Source organism: Xylona heveae (genome assembly GCF_001619985.1).
Source record: "Xylona heveae TC161 unplaced genomic scaffold L228scaffold_2, whole genome shotgun sequence".
In the NCBI taxonomy this organism is placed as follows: domain Eukaryota; kingdom Fungi; phylum Ascomycota; class Xylonomycetes; order Xylonales; family Xylonaceae; genus Xylona; species Xylona heveae.
In genome coordinates, this window is record NW_017264194.1 from 2,652,569 (window position 1) to 2,669,370 (window position 16,802).

The following is a 16,802-nucleotide window of genomic DNA, read 5'->3' on the forward strand; positions in this document are numbered from 1 at the left end:
CTTTGACAATGCATGATGTGTGACACTTCCTTGATATTATAGCCTGGTAGCAGGATGAAGTAGGCGATCCAACATGCACTTACGGAAATAGTGGTTGACGTAAGGTATATATCTTCTGCATTACATATACTAGCGGAAAACTGAAGCTAGCCATCTTCAACGCTCTTCAATCGCCGAACTCGTCTCCTGGTTATCTGCGTATATGTGAAACTGCATAAATATTATGATATCCTCAAACATGGTCCCGAGGGATCCAATCAACCAAGGGATATTCTTGATAAAATATTCCTTTTCGACCGAGTGGAAAAGTATCTAGGCGATTCGTAAGTAGGAGCGGTACCGACACGAAATATTGAGACTTACCCCTGCTCCGTAGGTGATATTCCCTTGGAGAGACAGAACGAAGAATAACAATGAAAGCCCTACGATTGTCAGCAGCCATGTTCATGATTGAAAGCTAAGAATTTTTAAAATTACCTTCGCAAGACTTTTCCCGATAATTCTTTATGATCTGCGGGATGCGAGCACTGTTGTCGAATTAGCAGGTGCCGGGATCACGACAAGTGGAAATTACACACCCCAAGTAGCACAACGCGCTCACGTATCCAAGGATTTCGGCGCCTGCGGGCATTTTTGTTTCCTCGCCATTATTATCTGCTGGCGTCCAGACACCAGTCTTCCAGGCGATAGCCCAACCAGCGACGCCAGCGGCCCATATAAGAGTGACAGTCACCGTGTTCTTGATCCATACTTTCGCCGGACTCTCGTCTTCGGCAATCTTCGAAAGTGAGTCTCTCCGCCTGTATGAGGAATGGCTGCCTCTGTGTCTATGGGAAGCGGATGAGCGTCGCCTTGAACCCAAAAGTCTGGTATTGTCACTGCTGTGCCTTGTCCTGTCGAGAAGAGGACGCTCGGGGTCGTCTGGCTCAGACCGGGCCGACGCATTCGAAATTTGCCGTTTCGACCGTCGTGCACTCAGAAGATTGTAGTAAATGCATTGTACAATGAGGACGAGGTCGGCAATGCAAAAATATACGGCTAGGGCAATCTAGAAGGTAAATCATACGATGAGACACTGGAACAGTCAAGGCTCCTATCACATATGAGTGATCACTCACAACAGTAGGTACTAAGGGTGTAGAGTTAGCATGTAAGAGCAACGAAATGGGTTCGATTGATGAACTATGACACCTACCTAAGTCTGCCCAGATAGCTCCTATAAAATTTGTAATGTCTCCAACAAACCACAAAGCTAGGAAAACAAGAGAAATTCCTTCGGCATTTCCTTGCTTGTAATTTTCAACCAACTGCGGCACCTGAACATGATGTGAGCGAAAGGCCTATGGCCAAGGGTCTAAGGCGGGGTTTGCACTACCAGCAAGAAGATCCATGATGCCAGGGACACGGACCCTGCTACACCTGAAAGGGCTTCATTCCACGGCAGGGACCCTTTGATCCCCGCAGCCACGAGGGGAAACATGAGACCCGGGGAAACCTGCCCCCAAATGCCGATGGCCTCGTTTGGCAATCCAATCAGTGGCCAGTACCCAATGGCAGAAAAGCGAATTCTGCTTGCTGTTCAGGAATGACGAGCTGAGGCCAGAGATGAGATAATAGCAGTGTGGAGGAACACACGTGCGATCGATGGCTAATGGGAGTTTCTCATGGCAGACTTTACCCTGGGCGGCAAAAAGCTATGGGCTCAAATGTTGCGGGATTTGTACTTGCGCCTAAGATTAATTTGTTAAAGTGGGCGGGTCTAAACGTGCTATGACACATGCGAGAAAGCTCAATGGCCGGCGGTCCGACCTGGGAGCAAGTCGATTCGCGTTTCACTGGTACAGAGAAGAGGTCGCTTGTCAATCGTGTATTTTATTTAACTTGAGGAGCTAGATCATCGCCAAATTCTCACTATAAGCTGACTCTTCAGTTAACAAACTCGATGAAGTCAGGTCTACGGTGTGGGCAGAGAGTCTGATTCAGAGCGCGAAAGACCGGTGAGCATGGCTTGCCGTGATACCTAAGCTATGTCGCACCCACGCATCGGCCGGCTTCATTGCCGATGCTACATCATCGCATCATATGGGGGTATCCCAAAGCAGGATAAACACAGCCGCAATTGGCCGAGCGAGCCTGACAACTTCGCACGGCTTCTCGTAGGCGGTCATTGTGCAGATGAAAGAGGCGGCTTGATGAGAATCCATTCGAAAGTATTGCCCAAGCTTGTTCTACGTGCAAGTGGAGACTTTGGAGATATAATGCCAAACCCAACTCATTTGGAATTGCTACCTTGGTTGACCACCTACCTCCCTAGGTTGCAGTGGCATGGTACTTTCAGCATGGTCAGGGGTTCAATGCGCAGGTTCTTTCGTTGTCGTTGTGTACTATTCCGATAGAACATTGGGAGATGGAGCATTGAAATGTGTGGATTTGTTTTTATTTCTTGTTTCTTGTTTTTTTTTTTTTTTTGTTTTTTTTTTTTTTCTTATTACTTTTTGCCTCTTTTATTCTGGGGCCGTGAAATATTGGTACAAAAGTCGAAGATGAAGCAAGCAGCCCAGACAATCCATTGTCCTTGTCTCGGATGATATATACTGAGGACATAGTATTTGTTTGACCAACAGTCCAAATCATGAGACGGTTCGTAAATTTATAGGGAATTGCCTGCATCATTTACGGAGTATTGTTACAAACCCGCAGTGGCAAGCAGATGCCGCTGTCGTCTGCTTGCTAAAACGGGCTCGGGAGCGTGTGAAACGGAGAGTGCCGGCTTCGGTAAAGCCTAGCCGCCTGGCCGCCTATACGAGGTCTAGTCAGGAGGGACCAGTTGGCGTGCCCCTAGTGACCGGAAAAAGCACTCAGGGTCGTGCTTCAAATAGACCGGCCAGACTGAACGGCTGGTGAGAAAAGCTGAGTATAGGAACGCCTTCCCGGCAGGCAACTGGTGCATGTGAGGCATCCCGAAGTTTCTGTTCCGCTCCCAAATCGGCTTGCTCTCAACCCCACCCCCTGCTCGCTTTTGCCTTGGACCCCCATCACTAATCCGAAGCCCCGAACCACCTTCTCTTTGCACGTTGTCTCTCTCTCTTAAAAAGGAGCTGTCACCCGAAGAGGGCAAACCTCTTTTATTTGGTCAGCTTATCCCACAACCCGACGACTATTCTCGACATTCTCTATACCCATACGGACTTCGCGTCCATAATTTGGTCGTTCGTTTCCTAAAATTCCGGATTCTTCCCTCCTGTCACAAATATCATCAATATCTGGGAGACCTATTCTGCGTTACCAGCGTGTCCCTCGTTCATCCAAACAAGGTTTCAGGTTTTTGCCCGGCTCCCGCTCTCTTCGATTCTGAAACAGCAGATCGAAGGCGGGCTGGACTCTTGCTATTTTCTCGTCGAACACTCGTTCTTTCTCAGCATCCTCTTCCCTTGAAACACTTTCGTCGAACATCATGGCGATCAACTCAAAAAGGTTGTCTTGCACCATCCTCATTTTCCTCTTCATCTTGTCTGTCGTTTCGGCGGTCCACGTCGAAGGTGGCTTTTATCGACGCCAAAATGCACCTCTAGGGACGGGGGCATCGGCATCCAAAGCCGCCACTACAACGACACCCGCTACCACTTCACATGATACACCAACGAGCACTCCCACCACCGACGAAACTACTCCAACCACGAAGACATCGGATGAGACTACCTCCACGCCATCAACCACAACTCCGACGACGTCCGAGAACAGCGACACGTCCCAAACTACAGAAGCTACTGCGGCTCCGTCAAGCTCCGACGATAATAATCCAGTGACGGTCACCTCGACCTCAACTAGTAGTTCTCGAGACTCGCAGAAAACGTCTTCAGGCGCCGCAAAGTCATCAGCTTCCTCAACTCCTTCACAAACTCCCTTCAAGGCGACCGTGACGTCTAACGGCAAGACGACAACAATTGCCTCTGCCATTGTCACGAGTGCGACACAGCGTATCGTCACGACAGTAGTTACCGTTAGTGGTGGCAGCACATATTCGCACACTGTCACTACGAGCTCAGTAGTACCGGTGACGAGAGATGCCAAGGCTACCGATTCGCCCAGCCTTGAGTCTTCTGGCGAAGGCTCAAGCAGCTCCGGCCTCAGTGACAAATCAAAGCGGATTATTGTTGGCGTTGTCGTTGGCGTCGGAGGCGCGATAATCCTTGGAGGTTTAGGTATCGTTGCATGGCGAATTTGGGGCCGACGGAAGGGCATGCATGACGAAGACGATGATCTGATGCGCTCGGAACCGGGATCAACTGGCCAGGAGAAGACCGGCAGTGCCAACGGTAGCGATCCCTTCCGATCAACGCTTGACCAATATCATACCCGCCCAGGGCCAGTCAATACTGCAGCCAATTTCTAGCAAAGGCAAGGCTCATTTGTTGACAAAACACCCAATGAGCGGTCTTCGTGCCGCAGTTTTTCGTTCATGATCTTTTACGAAATTCGTTACGGATGCTTCTAGAATCTGGTCATAATTTGTGCTTCGCAGTATTTTACAGTTGTCCCTGGATGGATTTATATTTGGGCCAGCATTGATATCACATATGTTTTCCGTCCTCCGGGATGAGTTCATGCATTGCATAGCGGGATATGAGGAGTTTTTGCATTAAGCTGCTTCCCAGCCTTTAAGATTTGACGAACGAGGCTACTAAAAATAGTACTTACAGTATGGAAATTTACTCAATAATATGCATCAAGCGCCCGATTCCTTCGAAACGCAAGACGAGTGGTGACAACCGAAGCGCCACAGGGAAAGATGCCTCCTAGTAATGGGAAACGATTCTGCTGGTTGTTTCAAAAAGTCTTATTGTTTTCAATGTACTCCTTCGTTGTTTGTAGTTCTACAGAGGGACAGAGTGGCGGAAAACATTCTCCTTAAACAAGCAATACTCCGTAATAACCAAGCATTGGCAGTTGCATGCTACAGCTGAACAAGGGAATATTTATAGTCACCTAAATAATCGTATCGTTCTAGCGGACTAATGACATTGCTTCATAACTTCCGTAGTAGGTGAACTTATTAGCTGAACGACAAAATGCTTAAAAAGGAAGCGGTCGCGTCGTCACGGGCAGGGTCACACTTTAATATGACGTGACGCGAGACCGCGACAATCCCATGCGCGTCTCCCCTACCACGGCAGATGCGGAAAAACCAATACAACTCCAGGCACCCAGAAGGAGAATGTTGAATTTGAATACAATCTAATTTGCGGTTCAAATATATCGAGGAAGAAGTGTCTGCGAACAAAATGTCTATCATGGATCCGCGACCGCCTGCAATCTTTGACTGGGGCATGCATAACCCTTCTACGACTCCCTTACACCATGGCAGTCCCAATTCTGCTCTTCAGCCTCAAAAATTTCCGCCATCACCTCCCACGACTCCTCCGATCAAGCACCAGAAACAACCCAGCGATGCTTTCAACCAATCCCCCGGCAGCAGTCCGCTTACCTCGCATTCGAATAGTCACATTCAATCGAGAAGAGATCGGAATACAAGTCCGCCATCCCGAATCCCTTTTTCACAGCGCCTGATCAAGCCAACGCCCTTCCAACAAAGCCGAGACGGTGGCAAAGAGAAAAGGCGGGATTTATTTCTGAAGAAAATGAAACAAGAAAGCGAAGAACGCCGATGGGACTCGCGCGCAGAGCATGTTAGTCTTCCCCTCCTCTGGACTACATTGAGCGGGTGTTGTACGCCAGGATAGAATTCGTGCTGGTACTAACTAGACGTGTCCATGTTTAGTATCTACGACTGGATTACATATCTGATAGAAAGAGATGGGAAGCAGAGTTGGCTCGATCAGCACCGCCCGTCCTCGACGAGGAAGCGGCAGAAGAAGGGCAACAGACGGATAATATCGAAATGGGTGAGTCCATCTTAGAGGACCATAAAGTTTCATCATATGCAATGTAATGTTTGCTAATTAGATGTGACTTGTAACAGCGGCAGAGGATATATCGCAATATGAGGACGAACAAATAAGCGCTCTTCCGCCTATGATGGTCTCCAATCCGAGAGACAACGAGGACTCTTGGACCACTTTCGGCAGCGATGACGACGAATATGATGCTCTATTTATGGAGGTAGCTGGACCCCAGCAGCAAGCACAATTCCTAGCTGCACCGCCTCAAGAACAAAAGGACCAGGAAATGGATACATCAAACGGTTGACCACGAGGCTTTAGAAAAGCCTGACGGAATCGAAATCAGAAAAGCGGAAGCCTTACGGAATGGTTTTCGCTCTACATGTTATCATATCGCGTGGACCAGAACCGTTCATGTCTGGAGGACAATTAGTTAATCACCGGTAAATATCATGGCGCAATGGAGTTGAGTAGCATAAACGGGGGGGGCGCATTTTAATGGAGGATTGATCGATCTAACTCCGTATGGTTTCATTACGGGATATGGCGTTGGTGGAATTTATTGTGTCGGACATCCGGAATCGAAATCAGCGATTGCTTCTTGTGCAGAGTTCATGTCGCCGACCAGATCTGCAGGCGGAGATCCAGCCCCTTGCATCTATTTCAGACTGAATTAGATTGGAACTTTTAATAAAACGGAGTAGTTCAACTTACCTGATGCATCCTTTCCACAATAAACTCTCTTGCTTTCGGATCTGAATCCGTATATGACGGCTCCTCAAACTTTTGCACAATCTCAGCTACAAACCCCTGCTGCCGCTGATATCGTTCCAAATCTGATGGGGAGACGGTTTTCCCGTTCTTTTCTAACCAGGCGGGGAATTTGTCATGCAGCTCTTTCATAGGTTCGTAAAGTATGTCCTTATTGGTAAGCTGCTCCATCATTCCAAGAAGAACTTTTGAAAAGTCATCTTCGCCGCCACCTGCTCCTTCCATGCCACCATTCTGCATTTCCTTCAGCATCTGGGCGAGGATGTCGTCCGAGTTATCCGAAGCAGCAGCGGCACTAGCCTTGTCACCTGAATCCTGCATGCGCTCCATGGTCTTGCGTATCGTCTCTTGGAACGATTCTTCGGTCTCAGCAGACGGGTTCTGATTGTTGTTGTTATTATCATTCTTCGATGACTGAGCTTGATCTGATTGCGGATTTGAATTGGCAGCATTTCCAAAACCTTTGATCAAATCCTCAAATTGCTTCTGTAGCTCGGGATTGTCATCTATGCCATCCAGTAAATCCGCCATGCCAGCCTGGAGTTGGTTCGCGAAATCATCGTCGTCATCAGCACCCGATTCAGTCGCAGGTTGCGCCTCCTGCTGTTTCCCTTGACTTGAACTAGGCAAACTCTTCTCAGTCGAATCTATCTTCGCAGCAGAGAACTCATCCAGCATTTCTACATGATCTGTCAGCATGCGCAAAACGGTAGGGATGGGGAGGACGAACCGTCCAGGTCGTCCAGGTCATCTTCTTCCGGGTCTCCAAAAGTAGGGGCTTGGGGGTCTTCTTTATCGTGAGCTTTCTCAGCCATTTTGGGTTCGCAGCGCCTGAAAGACGTAATAATTCTCGAAATCAATGAGAAAGCCTATTGAGTGGCTCCGCGCCGTAAACATTTGCCCAAAGGTGCTTTGGTCAGGGCCCCTCGGCCCAGCCATAACAAGAGCCGAGGCCCGCTGGTCACTCTAAACAAGTCGCCTGTCTCGCCTGTCTCTCCCTGTTTGTATGGTGGGGTTTCCTGGGTCCGCATATGCACTATTCTACCCATATCAGCACAGTTACATAACTATAATACTACTGTGCGACTCTACTGAACTGTACCTGTTATAATAGCGGAAGTAGCATTTTCACCCGCCCAACCTGACACCTTCAATAAACAACAACTCTCGCCGCATTCCCTGTGGGGACAACCACGCCACAAAAAGGCAACCAGTTCTTCGGACAAAGTCCTTGAATACGGTACCTTCATCTATTTCGCGCTATCATAGACAATAGCATTGCCTGAAGAGGGGACGAATATGTCGTTGTGTCTAAACCGCCTCCAGGAGGAACGGTAAGATTCCGGTGATCAAGGCAAGCGCGGTAGCAAGATGCTGATTGTCGCCAGGAAACAATGGCGTAAGGATCATCCGTTCGGATTCTTTGCGAAGCCGCAAAAGAATGCTCAAGGTGTCCTGGACTTGAAATTCTGGTCCTGCGGCGTTCCCGGCAAGGACAAAACCCTGTGGGAAGGCGGTCTTTTCAAATTAGATGTCATATTCCCAGATGGTAAGTTCAATTCGCAAAGCTGCGCCAGACTGTTCAAAGATGCTGACTTTGCTTAGAGTATCCCACCAAGCCTCCGAAATGTAACGCAGCCTGGCCCCCTGCTCAATTGTTTTTACGCTTCACTAACGATCTCAGGTAAATTCAAGCCGCCGCTGTTTCATCCAAACGTTTACCCCTCCGGCACCGTCTGCTTGTCGATATTGAATGAAGAGGAGGGATGGAAACCGGCGATTACGATAAAGGATATACTTCTGGGAATACAGGACCTGCTTGACGAACCAAACCCAGACTCACCCGCACAAGCCGACGCCTACAATCTCTTCAAAAGGGACCGCCCTGCCTACGAAAAGAAGATTAAGCAGATTGTGAAAGAAAACCCCGCGCTTTGAGATGTCCGTAGCAGCATTTGCAGCGTTTGACAGTCAATTTATTGACTCTCTCAAAGTTGTCCTGGCATGGCGGACGACTTTTCGCATTTTGCATAGTTCAATCATCTGCCAAAGGCTCCCTTAACCAGTCTTGCCGACTTCGAAATCTTTACTGGGCGTTGGAAAAGGGCGTATGTAAAAGCTCCTCTTGAGCTTGAGGGAAACTTCATTCATGGGATATTATTCTACATCTAGATATTTCGAAGAGGTTGATATCCGGTCTTATTTACCTACCTTTTTTTTTTTTTCTCAATTTCATCGATTGGTGCATCGCATGTATGTTTGTTTGTCAGTGAACAAAAAGTGTAGATTTGGCATAGGGCCGAGAGCGTTTGACTCTTTCGGCCGGAGCCAAAGCGTAGCTAATAGCTATGAGTAAAAGGCACTATGTGTATGGATGGTCGGTCCCCACCTCCGAGGAAGAGTTGTGCATGGGGGCTGGCACCAATAGTCCCAGAGAAATCACCTGGAACATCTACGCAAAAGTGAAACGTCAATGCGATATTCAACTCAAAGGTAGGTCAAATAAATAAACCTAAGAAATGTTCCAGAAAAACCATAGGAAAGGCGCCGAATGTGGAATATCTGGGTGTTTTTGCGATAAGGTCCGCGCTAGTGCACCGGTCTCGGATGACTCAGGAATTGGCGCGGAATTCTGGTCCAAAAGAACATTAAATGTCACATCCCGCACAAAAGATCAACCCAGATCCAACCGCTCCCTCCACCCCTCAATCCGGCTTTTGGTAATATCCAAGATATTTCATTAGCCTCAGATCAAGATGTGTGGTATTTTTGCTTGCCATTGGTAAATATTGCCCATTTGCACTCTGGCTCACTTCAATGTGGGGTGAAGAGTGCCCCACCTTGATAGCAAAACGAATTGCTCATTACTTTCTAACAGCCACCCTGATGTGCAAAAATTCAAGCCAACCGCTTTGAAATTGGCAAAGGCGTAAGCTCTTCTGTCCCCCATCTGTAACGCAACGAGGCTAATGTGCGGTGCAGCATCCGTCATCGTGGCCCTGACTGGAGTGCGTGAATCCCAACTGACTACTCTCACTGAGAAACATACTTACAATCGATAGGCGGAAACTTGATCTCCAACAACACGAGTATGTATTTCTCTTGCCTGAGCCGGAACATTTCAGAACTAAGTGTGTAATATAGTTCTCGCACATGAGCGTCTCAGTATCGTCGGCGTTGGTGAGTGGCGGAATCCTCCGCAAGGTCAGCTTCTCCCAAGGATCAGGCCAATGCTAAGTATTCACAGACTCCGGAGCACAGCCTCTGGTCAATGACGAGAAAACCATTGCTCTTGCTGTCAACGGCGAGATCTACAACCACAGAATTCTCCGCAAAGGCCTGAAGAACCCGTATCACTTCCAGACCCACTCCGACTGCGAGGTTATCATTCCATTGGTAATGATCATTTTTCCACATTGCACAATTCCTTCAGCTGACCCTGTGTAGTATAAGGAACATGGACTGGACGCACCGAAATATCTCGACGGAATGTTCGCTTGGGTTTTGTATGACAAGGAACAGGACCGTACCATCGCTGCGCGCGACCCTATCGGAGTGGTCAGTTTCTACCAAGGATTTTCCAGCAAGGAGCCTGGTGCTGTCTACTTCGCTTCCGAGCTGAAGTGCTTGCACCCCGTCTGCGACAAGATTGTTGCCTTCCCCCCCGGTCACGTCTATGACTCCAAGACCGGCGAGATGACCAGATATTTCCAGCCCAACTGGTGGGATCCTACCAACGTGCCCTCTACGCCAGTGGACTACAAGTTGATTCGCGAGTCCCTTGAGAGGTCGGTTCGCAAGCGATTAATGGCCGAGGTCCCTTACGGTGTACTTCTGTCAGGTGGCCTGGATTCCAGTCTTGTGGCTGCCATTGCTCAGCGCGAGACCCTCAAGTCAGAAGAGGCACGGAGGAAGCTGGGCTTGACTGATGCTCAGGCGCTCGAGAAATCTACCGACGGCCTTGTTGGAATCAACGACGACAATGAACTGTCCTCTGTCACAATCCTCCCGCAGCTTAACTCTTTCTCCATTGGCCTTCCTGGCGCTCCGGATACCAAAGCCGCCCTTGAAGTCGCCAAGTTTTTGGGTACAAGACACCACGACTTCACTTTTACCATCGAGGAGGGCCTTGATGCTCTCTCCGACGTTATTTTCCATCTGGAAACCTACGATGTTACTACAATTCGCGCGTCGACTCCTATGTTCCTCCTCAGCCGTAAAATCAAGGCGATGGGCGTGAAGATGGTCCTCAGTGGAGAGGGTAGTGACGAGATCTTCGGTGGCTATCTCTACTTCCATGCCGCTCCGGATAGGAAGGCGTTCCACGAGGAGACTGTTCGAAGGGTCAAGAACTTACATTTGGCCGACTGCTTGCGAGCCAACAAGTCTACGTCTGCGTGGGGTCTCGAAGCCCGCGTTCCTTTCCTTGACAAACAGGTTAGTCATGTTTTCCACTGACCCGTTCCCTGAATGCTAATTTTGGATGAAGTTCTTGGAAACGTCGATGAGTGTGGATCCCGCAGAGAAGATGATTACGAAGGATAGAATCGAAAAATACATCCTGCGCAAGGCATTTGACACTAGCGACGAGCCTGACAACCCCCCATACCTCCCTGAACATATCCTGTGGAGACAGAAGGAGCAATTTAGTGATGGCGTCGGCTATGGCTGGATTGATGCCCTCAAGGACAACGCCGAGATCCATGTCACCGATGAGGACATGAAGAACCCTAAGCCTGAGTGGGGTGATGATATCCCTGATTCTAAGGAGGCGTAAGTTTCAATATGTTTGCATCCTTAAAGCACGGTACTGAGAACCGCTACAGTTACTGGTATCGCACAATGTTTGACGAACACTTCCCACCAACCTGCGCTTCTACTGTCATGCGCTGGACCCCGACCTGGTCCAAGCAGACCGACCCGAGTGGACGGTAAGTTATGTGAACCTTAATCCTACCCGGACCACGCTGACTTTCTCAGGGCTATCTCGTCTCACGTCGCCCGTTACGATGGCAAAGAGTAGGCCCGTAACTTTTACACTGGGTAAAGCCGGTGTTGAAGTTGATTCAAAACAGTCTCAAGATTCCCCGGGTAAACCTGGGGCCCAAATCAAGTTCTGGGTTTTTGTGCAATTAGTTTCGTCATACAATATCCTTTTGGTCGTCCATAGAACCCTTGCTAGTCAGTTCAAAAGTATTGCGGATCTGGTAAGCTTGTAGATACGATAGTTATAAAAAGTACCACCAGTTAATGGCAATTCTGGAACACTCAATAGTAATGTTGTAATTTCCATGTGTTTTGCCCGTGTGGATCAAGCTCTAATATCGGATGCCGTATGATTGGGTGTCCTGTGAGGTTGCGTCGTTGCCAAGCGAGAGCTGTCAGCAACCAATCACAGGCGCCAGTCTGCCACGTCCCTTTCCTCTCCGATGCCATGCTACTCTCTCTCACCTTGCCCCCCAAACTCTTCTGTCCTCAATATACTAGATAACAATTCCCTGCTCTATTAACCCGTGCCAATCCAGGCAAATTCCATTGATTTATTCATCAAAATGGCTGTTCCCGCTTTCTCCGACATCACCAAGGCCAGCAACGACGTACGCAATAGTCCGACTTTTGAGTTGATACGTTGTTGAGCATCCAAAACTGATTTTCTCATAGCTTCTGAACAAGGACTTCTACCACACCTCCGCCGGTAATTCCACCCTTTTGCTAACTCGCAAGGTGAATGACCTGCTAATGTTCTCTAGCTACCCTTGAGGTTAAGTCCAAGGCCCCCAATGGCGTCAGCTTCAACGTGAAGGGCCGCTCTGCCCACGAGGGTCCTATCGGAGGCCAGGTAATGCGACTTCCCCCCTTGCGAACCAGAAGTTCACAAGAATTCAATGCGCTAACAATTCAACCATGTAGATTGAGGCCAAGTACGCTGATGCGCCTTCTGGTAATACTCTCCAATTCATCTGCTTTGCGCTGCAGTTCACCGCCTTAGCTTGGATCTTCGGTCTCCTTCGCTCTTTTGTGATGGCTTTATTAACACATCCGGTGTTGCAGGTTTGACCCTCACTCAGGCCTGGACCACTCTCAACTCTCTTGACACCAAGGTTGAGCTTGACAACACCATTGCCAAGGGCCTCAAGGCCGAGGTCTTGACCCAGTTCCTCCCCAGCACCCAGTCCAAGGGTGCCAAGCTCAACCTGTACTTCAAGCAGCCCAACTTCAACGCTCGCGCTTTCTTCGACCTTTTGAAGGGCCCCACCGCTGTCGTTGACGCTGTTCTTGGCCACGACGGTTTCCTCGTCGGTGCCGAGGCCGGTTACGATGTTCAGAAGGCTGCTATCACCAAGTACTCCGCCGCCGTCGGCTACAACGCTGCTCAGTACAGCGCTGGCATCACTGCCACCAACAACTTGAGCGTTTTCTCCGCTGCCTACTACCACAAGGTTAACTCGCAGGTTGAGGCTGGCGCTAAGGCTACCTGGGACTCCAAGTCCGGCGACAAGGTCGGCCTTGAGGTTGCCAGCAAGTACCGCCTCGACCCTACCTCTTTCGCCAAGGTACGTCCTCTCAACTTGCATGAAGGGCAATTTTTTTTCTTTTTAATTTTGCTAACTCTTGTTGCAATACAGGCTAAGATCAATGACCGCGGCATTGCCGCTCTTGCCTACAACGTCCTCCTCCGCCCTGGTGTCACTCTTGGCCTTGGTGCCTCTTTCGACACTCAGAAGCTCAACGAGGCTGCCCACAAGGTATGCAAATTAATCTCAACCAGAAAAAGGGCTCATGCTAATTCACCTGGCTAGGTTGGCGCCAGCTTCACCTTCGAGGCTTAAATTGAAACATGATCTAGACGTAGCCGAAGGGGTAGTGGGTATCTCATTTTTGAAAAAGGGAGCCCCAAGGTGTCAGCAATGGTAATTGTGGGAACATAATTTGATTGCCGATCTGTAAATTAATCAAAGTATACGATTTTCCGTACAGCCTTTGCGCGTCTTTTCTAATTTTTACATTTTACCCTATCTGTGCTTAATTGTAATGGACGATGAAGATGATCGGCTGCGCCATTAGTGATTCTCAAAGCGACTTAGCTTTGATCGTCCTTTTTCTTCTTCTGAAACTTCCTTTCGAACAAGCCCGGTAGGAAAATAGCCAAGGAAAGAACTCCCCCAACAAGGATGAAATTGATCAAAACGCTCCCACCCGGCTCACGAATATGTGATTTTGATGCTTCGCGCCTTCGGCGCCTAACCTCCTGTTGCTCCTGGGACCGAAGATGCCTCTCCCGATCAAAATGTGGTACATCATCGTCCAGCCCGCTGGTAGGTCCACCGGGCCCAAATCCGCCATCAGAGCGCCGGGAAGAATTTCCTGAAGCCGAAAAGTCGGCCTGGGCCCCTCTTGATTCTTGGTGTGCATCCCAGCCTCCGCTGCGGTAGAAGCTTGGTGGAGGCCCACGGAATGGTGTACGCCTCCGGCTCAGACCAGTTGCGGGTCTGGCACCAGCGGGACCTGTCGTGCCTCCATATGCGGCTCGGCGGTCCCTTAGAGTCGAAGACGTTTGCTGAAGATGCTGATCATAGGTCTTCCGCTTGTGTGGGCTACCCAAAATTGCGTAAGCCTCGGATATCTTTACGAATCTTGACGAGGCGCCAGGGTCTTTGGGGTTGCGATCCGGATGATGGGTCTTGGATAGGCTATAGAATTGTCTGATTATCACAGTAAGATTTTTTGTACAAAAGTAAACAAATAAGTATTGAGAAAAGAAGGGTGTTTATCCATATACTTTTTCACTTCGGCCTGCGAAGCTGAAAGTTCCAGACCCAAAATCTCATAATGATTTAGATGCTCGCTGTGCCTTGGGAAACTCGAATGGAGAGCGGCGCGTTGGCAACAGCAGAACGCCGATAATTTTTCAGTGCATGGATGCAGAAGGATAGACGACAGGCGTAACGGCATCCCTCATTCTTAAAGATTACAATTGATTGATATTTTAGAGATAAAAACCCAATAAATTTCCAAAGATAAATTGAGTGTGGGTTTTGTTGAATTATTGAGTTATGACGTTGGCGGAATGGCCATTATCCTTTAATCTGATCATCTGATAAATTAGCAAGGGCGGGGTAGCGGCTTTCGGGTTTCGGCTACGGGGACATAACGTGACAAAGGTGCAAATTTGCAGCCTGATGCGGGTTCTCGTGTAGCCTACACCTACCATTTGGTCAATTCTTCTCAGAGGGTTCGCAGCTCCAAGAATTACCTTGTCACGAGGCAAGATGGCTGCTAAAGCTAATGAGGAGCTTGCCAAGCTCAACTGTAATTACGGGGCCTACATTAGATGTTGCGTTAAGATGCTAACCTTTGTTGTAGTGAACGGTGACGAGAAAACAAATGGCAAAACAGTGAATGGCGGTTCTGCCGGTGGGGATGCTGACGGCGATCCTGGGGAATCGGATGACGACAAAGACGATGAAGCAGACGCTGGTCAGGGAGGCCAGACTGGTGGTAAGCTCTCAATACCCATGTTTTGAGTCTCATTCCTGTCTGACAATTTCTAGCTGCCAAGAAGAAGCGCAAGAGAAAGCCCAAGAAGAAGAAGGCCTCAGGTGCTCCCAAAACCCAGACCTCTCCCCCAAGTGTCCGTGTGTCGGACCTTTTCCCGAATGGACAGTATCACGAGGGGCAGATTGTCGAATACAAAGACGACAACGCTTATAGAACTACGAATGAAGAGAAGCGATATCTTGATCGTATGAACAATGACTTCCTGTCTGATTACCGCCAGGGTGCGGAGGTCCATCGACAGGTTCGCCAGTGGGCCCAGAAATGGATTAAGCCTGGACAGTCTTTGACCGAGATTGCCAACGGTATCGAAGACAGCGTCCGTAGACTTGTGGGACACATGGGTCTTGAGGAGGGTGATGCTAAAATTGCCGGCATGGGTTTCCCCACTGGACTGAGCATTAACCACTGTGCTGCGCACTATACCCCCAACGCTGGGAACAAGATGATTTTGCAGGAGAAGGACGTTATGAAGGTTGACATTGGTGTCCATGTCAACGGCAGAATTGTCGACAGTGCTTTTACTGTTGCTTTTGACCATACCTACGACAACCTCCTTGAGGCAGTTAGAGAGGCTACGAACGCAGGTGTCAAGGTAAAATCAAATCCTCGAATGGCATCCTTTTCTGATCAGAGCTAACCAAGTGACCGATAGGAAGCTGGTATCGACGTGAGAATGTCCGATATTGGAGCTTCCATTCAGGAGGTAATGGAGAGTTATGAGGTCCAGATTGGCGGTGAAACGTTCCCGGTGAAATGTATCCGGAACCTGAACGGTCACACCATTGGTCATCATATCATCCACGGTGGAAAGAGTGTCCCCATCGTAAAAGGTGGAGACCAGACCAAGATGGAGGAGGGTGAAACCTACGCCATCGAGACTTTCGGAAGCACCGGAAAGGGTTATGTTAGAGACGATGTGAGTCTACACCAGGATTTCTTCAACTTGTTCATTGTCGCTGACTGCTGTTTAGGGCGAGGTCTCTCATTACTCTAAAATTCCCGATGCTCCTAACGTTTCTTTGCGGCTGTCTTCCGCGAAGAACTTGTTGAATGTCATCAACAAGAATTTTGGTACTCTTCCTTTCTGTCGCCGGTATTTGGATCGGCTTGGGCAGGATAAGTACCTTCTTGGAGTAAGTGAATTCCCTGACTTTGTGAAAGACCTCTCAGCTAACTTTGGGTGACAGCTCAACAATCTCGTTGCTAGCGGCATTGTCGAGTCTTACCCGCCGCTGTGCGACATCAAGGGCTCCTACACTGCTCAGTACGAGCACGTAAGTGTTTTTTTCTCCAAGTTCAGCCATTCTGAAACTAACTTTCTCCAGACGCTCCTGCTGCGACCCACCGTGAAGGAGGTCATCAGCCGCGGCGATGATTACTGATTGCTTCTGAAAATGAAGCTTGTCGAATGTACTGAGCAATCGAAGTCTGAATAGGCTTTCCTATAGGAACAGACTGGGAGCTAGAAATGCTGTCTTATCTGCTTGTCAAGGAATGAGTAACAAAGCCTTGAAATAAACAATGCAATTATAAATAAAAAATATTTTTTTTGAACATTTTGCCTTTAATTTA

At 48.7% G+C, this 16,802-nt stretch overlaps 9 protein-coding genes across 9 annotated transcripts; 6 read left to right on the forward strand and 3 right to left on the reverse strand.

The window, feature by feature from the left end:
* Positions 1 to 9: 9 nt before the first annotated feature.
* Positions 10 to 1,742, reverse strand: L228DRAFT_244568 (PQ-loop-domain-containing protein). The gene is made up of 7 exons (XM_018331956.1): positions 1,376 to 1,742; positions 1,196 to 1,316; positions 1,119 to 1,129; positions 579 to 1,048; positions 478 to 527; positions 364 to 422; positions 10 to 312 (listed from the first exon to the last, which is right to left on the reverse strand). Exons 1-7 carry the CDS (start codon positions 1,478 to 1,480, stop codon positions 157 to 159), a joined length of 972 nt encoding a protein of 323 aa, XP_018191237.1. The 5' UTR covers positions 1,481 to 1,742; the 3' UTR covers positions 10 to 156.
* A 1,712-nt stretch (positions 1,743 to 3,454) lies between these two features.
* L228DRAFT_236754 (hypothetical protein) lies at positions 3,455 to 4,393 on the forward strand (the record flags this gene model as incomplete). The annotated part of the gene is made up of 1 exon (XM_018330866.1): positions 3,455 to 4,393. The coding sequence occupies one exon, from the start codon at positions 3,455 to 3,457 to the stop codon at positions 4,391 to 4,393; it is 939 nt and encodes a 312-aa protein (XP_018191238.1).
* A 589-nt stretch (positions 4,394 to 4,982) lies between these two features.
* On the forward strand, positions 4,983 to 6,406 carry L228DRAFT_81763 (hypothetical protein). The gene is made up of 3 exons (XM_018336879.1): positions 4,983 to 5,687; positions 5,780 to 5,903; positions 5,981 to 6,406. The coding sequence occupies exons 1-3, from the start codon at positions 5,283 to 5,285 to the stop codon at positions 6,205 to 6,207; spliced, it is 756 nt and encodes a 251-aa protein (XP_018191239.1). The 5' UTR covers positions 4,983 to 5,282; the 3' UTR covers positions 6,208 to 6,406.
* Positions 5,981 to 7,589, reverse strand: L228DRAFT_244570 (Pex19-domain-containing protein). Its single transcript, XM_018331957.1, has 3 exons — positions 7,402 to 7,589; positions 6,615 to 7,351; positions 5,981 to 6,558 (listed from the first exon to the last, which is right to left on the reverse strand). The coding sequence occupies exons 1-3, from the start codon at positions 7,484 to 7,486 to the stop codon at positions 6,460 to 6,462; spliced, it is 921 nt and encodes a 306-aa protein (XP_018191240.1). The 5' UTR covers positions 7,487 to 7,589; the 3' UTR covers positions 5,981 to 6,459.
* Positions 7,590 to 7,754: 165 nt separating this feature from the next.
* On the forward strand, positions 7,755 to 8,883 carry L228DRAFT_244571 (ubiquitin carrier protein). Its single transcript, XM_018331958.1, has 4 exons — positions 7,755 to 8,005; positions 8,060 to 8,220; positions 8,277 to 8,300; positions 8,356 to 8,883. The coding sequence occupies exons 1-4, from the start codon at positions 7,971 to 7,973 to the stop codon at positions 8,607 to 8,609; spliced, it is 474 nt and encodes a 157-aa protein (XP_018191241.1). The 5' UTR covers positions 7,755 to 7,970; the 3' UTR covers positions 8,610 to 8,883.
* A 456-nt stretch (positions 8,884 to 9,339) lies between these two features.
* Positions 9,340 to 11,926, forward strand: L228DRAFT_227590 (asparagine synthetase). The gene is made up of 10 exons (XM_018330456.1): positions 9,340 to 9,453; positions 9,550 to 9,600; positions 9,654 to 9,679; positions 9,734 to 9,760; positions 9,816 to 9,851; positions 9,919 to 10,067; positions 10,119 to 11,108; positions 11,161 to 11,444; positions 11,498 to 11,602; positions 11,652 to 11,926. Exons 1-10 carry the CDS (start codon positions 9,428 to 9,430, stop codon positions 11,692 to 11,694), a joined length of 1,737 nt encoding a protein of 578 aa, XP_018191242.1. The 5' UTR covers positions 9,340 to 9,427; the 3' UTR covers positions 11,695 to 11,926.
* Positions 11,927 to 12,166: 240 nt separating this feature from the next.
* Positions 12,167 to 13,982, forward strand: L228DRAFT_244574 (outer mitochondrial membrane protein porin). The gene is made up of 7 exons (XM_018331959.1): positions 12,167 to 12,268; positions 12,333 to 12,366; positions 12,422 to 12,510; positions 12,582 to 12,612; positions 12,723 to 13,225; positions 13,298 to 13,417; positions 13,472 to 13,982. Exons 1-7 carry the CDS (start codon positions 12,224 to 12,226, stop codon positions 13,499 to 13,501), a joined length of 852 nt encoding a protein of 283 aa, XP_018191243.1. The 5' UTR covers positions 12,167 to 12,223; the 3' UTR covers positions 13,502 to 13,982.
* L228DRAFT_81900 (DnaJ-domain-containing protein) lies at positions 13,457 to 14,708 on the reverse strand. Its single transcript, XM_018336880.1, has 2 exons — positions 14,452 to 14,708; positions 13,457 to 14,374 (listed from the first exon to the last, which is right to left on the reverse strand). Exons 1-2 carry the CDS (start codon positions 14,622 to 14,624, stop codon positions 13,753 to 13,755), a joined length of 795 nt encoding a protein of 264 aa, XP_018191244.1. The 5' UTR covers positions 14,625 to 14,708; the 3' UTR covers positions 13,457 to 13,752.
* Positions 14,709 to 14,880: 172 nt separating this feature from the next.
* Positions 14,881 to 16,791, forward strand: L228DRAFT_244576 (methionine aminopeptidase 2-like protein). The gene is made up of 7 exons (XM_018331960.1): positions 14,881 to 14,981; positions 15,036 to 15,170; positions 15,224 to 15,822; positions 15,883 to 16,146; positions 16,202 to 16,363; positions 16,418 to 16,504; positions 16,556 to 16,791. Exons 1-7 carry the CDS (start codon positions 14,942 to 14,944, stop codon positions 16,610 to 16,612), a joined length of 1,344 nt encoding a protein of 447 aa, XP_018191245.1. The 5' UTR covers positions 14,881 to 14,941; the 3' UTR covers positions 16,613 to 16,791.
* The last annotated feature ends 11 nt before the right edge of the window (positions 16,792 to 16,802 follow it).

What these genes read in the sequence shown, in the direction of transcription:
- L228DRAFT_244568 (XM_018331956.1), bottom strand. Translation starts at nt 1,480, where the DNA reads ATGTTTCCCCTCGTGGCTGCGGGGATCAAAGGGTCCCTGCCGTGGAAT. An exon ending in TCGGGAAAAGTCTTGCGAAG is followed by an intron (nt 423 to 477) that starts GTAATTTTAAAA and finishes TGACAATCGTAG; the next exon opens with GGCTTTCATTGTTATTCTTC. An exon ending in ATATCACCTACGGAGCAGGG is followed by an intron (nt 313 to 363) that starts GTAAGTCTCAAT and finishes CGAATCGCCTAG; the next exon opens with ATACTTTTCCACTCGGTCGA.
- L228DRAFT_81763 (XM_018336879.1), top strand. Translation starts at nt 5,283, where the DNA reads ATGTCTATCATGGATCCGCGACCGCCTGCAATCTTTGACTGGGGCATG. An exon ending in GGGACTCGCGCGCAGAGCAT is followed by an intron (nt 5,688 to 5,779) that starts GTTAGTCTTCCC and finishes GTCCATGTTTAG; the next exon opens with TATCTACGACTGGATTACAT. An exon ending in GACGGATAATATCGAAATGG is followed by an intron (nt 5,904 to 5,980) that starts GTGAGTCCATCT and finishes GACTTGTAACAG; the next exon opens with CGGCAGAGGATATATCGCAA.
- L228DRAFT_244570 (XM_018331957.1), bottom strand. Translation starts at nt 7,486, where the DNA reads ATGGCTGAGAAAGCTCACGATAAAGAAGACCCCCAAGCCCCTACTTTT. An exon ending in TGACCTGGACGACCTGGACG is followed by an intron (nt 7,352 to 7,401) that starts GTTCGTCCTCCC and finishes CAGATCATGTAG; the next exon opens with AAATGCTGGATGAGTTCTCT. An exon ending in TTGTGGAAAGGATGCATCAG is followed by an intron (nt 6,559 to 6,614) that starts GTAAGTTGAACT and finishes AGTCTGAAATAG; the next exon opens with ATGCAAGGGGCTGGATCTCC.
- L228DRAFT_244571 (XM_018331958.1), top strand. Translation starts at nt 7,971, where the DNA reads ATGTCGTTGTGTCTAAACCGCCTCCAGGAGGAACG. An exon ending in AACCGCCTCCAGGAGGAACG is followed by an intron (nt 8,006 to 8,059) that starts GTAAGATTCCGG and finishes GATTGTCGCCAG; the next exon opens with GAAACAATGGCGTAAGGATC. An exon ending in AGATGTCATATTCCCAGATG is followed by an intron (nt 8,221 to 8,276) that starts GTAAGTTCAATT and finishes GACTTTGCTTAG; the next exon opens with AGTATCCCACCAAGCCTCCG.
- L228DRAFT_227590 (XM_018330456.1), top strand. Translation starts at nt 9,428, where the DNA reads ATGTGTGGTATTTTTGCTTGCCATTG. An exon ending in TCATCGTGGCCCTGACTGGA is followed by an intron (nt 9,680 to 9,733) that starts GTGCGTGAATCC and finishes TACAATCGATAG; the next exon opens with GCGGAAACTTGATCTCCAAC. An exon ending in TTCCTTTCCTTGACAAACAG is followed by an intron (nt 11,109 to 11,160) that starts GTTAGTCATGTT and finishes TTTTGGATGAAG; the next exon opens with TTCTTGGAAACGTCGATGAG.
- L228DRAFT_244574 (XM_018331959.1), top strand. Translation starts at nt 12,224, where the DNA reads ATGGCTGTTCCCGCTTTCTCCGACATCACCAAGGCCAGCAACGAC. An exon ending in ACCCTACCTCTTTCGCCAAG is followed by an intron (nt 13,226 to 13,297) that starts GTACGTCCTCTC and finishes GTTGCAATACAG; the next exon opens with GCTAAGATCAATGACCGCGG. An exon ending in TCAACGAGGCTGCCCACAAG is followed by an intron (nt 13,418 to 13,471) that starts GTATGCAAATTA and finishes TCACCTGGCTAG; the next exon opens with GTTGGCGCCAGCTTCACCTT.
- L228DRAFT_81900 (XM_018336880.1), bottom strand. Translation starts at nt 14,624, where the DNA reads ATGCCGTTACGCCTGTCGTCTATCCTTCTGCATCCATGCACTGAAAAA. An exon ending in TCGCAGGCCGAAGTGAAAAA is followed by an intron (nt 14,375 to 14,451) that starts GTATATGGATAA and finishes TGTGATAATCAG; the next exon opens with ACAATTCTATAGCCTATCCA.
- L228DRAFT_244576 (XM_018331960.1), top strand. Translation starts at nt 14,942, where the DNA reads ATGGCTGCTAAAGCTAATGAGGAGCTTGCCAAGCTCAACT. An exon ending in CTACGAACGCAGGTGTCAAG is followed by an intron (nt 15,823 to 15,882) that starts GTAAAATCAAAT and finishes AGTGACCGATAG; the next exon opens with GAAGCTGGTATCGACGTGAG. An exon ending in AGGGTTATGTTAGAGACGAT is followed by an intron (nt 16,147 to 16,201) that starts GTGAGTCTACAC and finishes ACTGCTGTTTAG; the next exon opens with GGCGAGGTCTCTCATTACTC.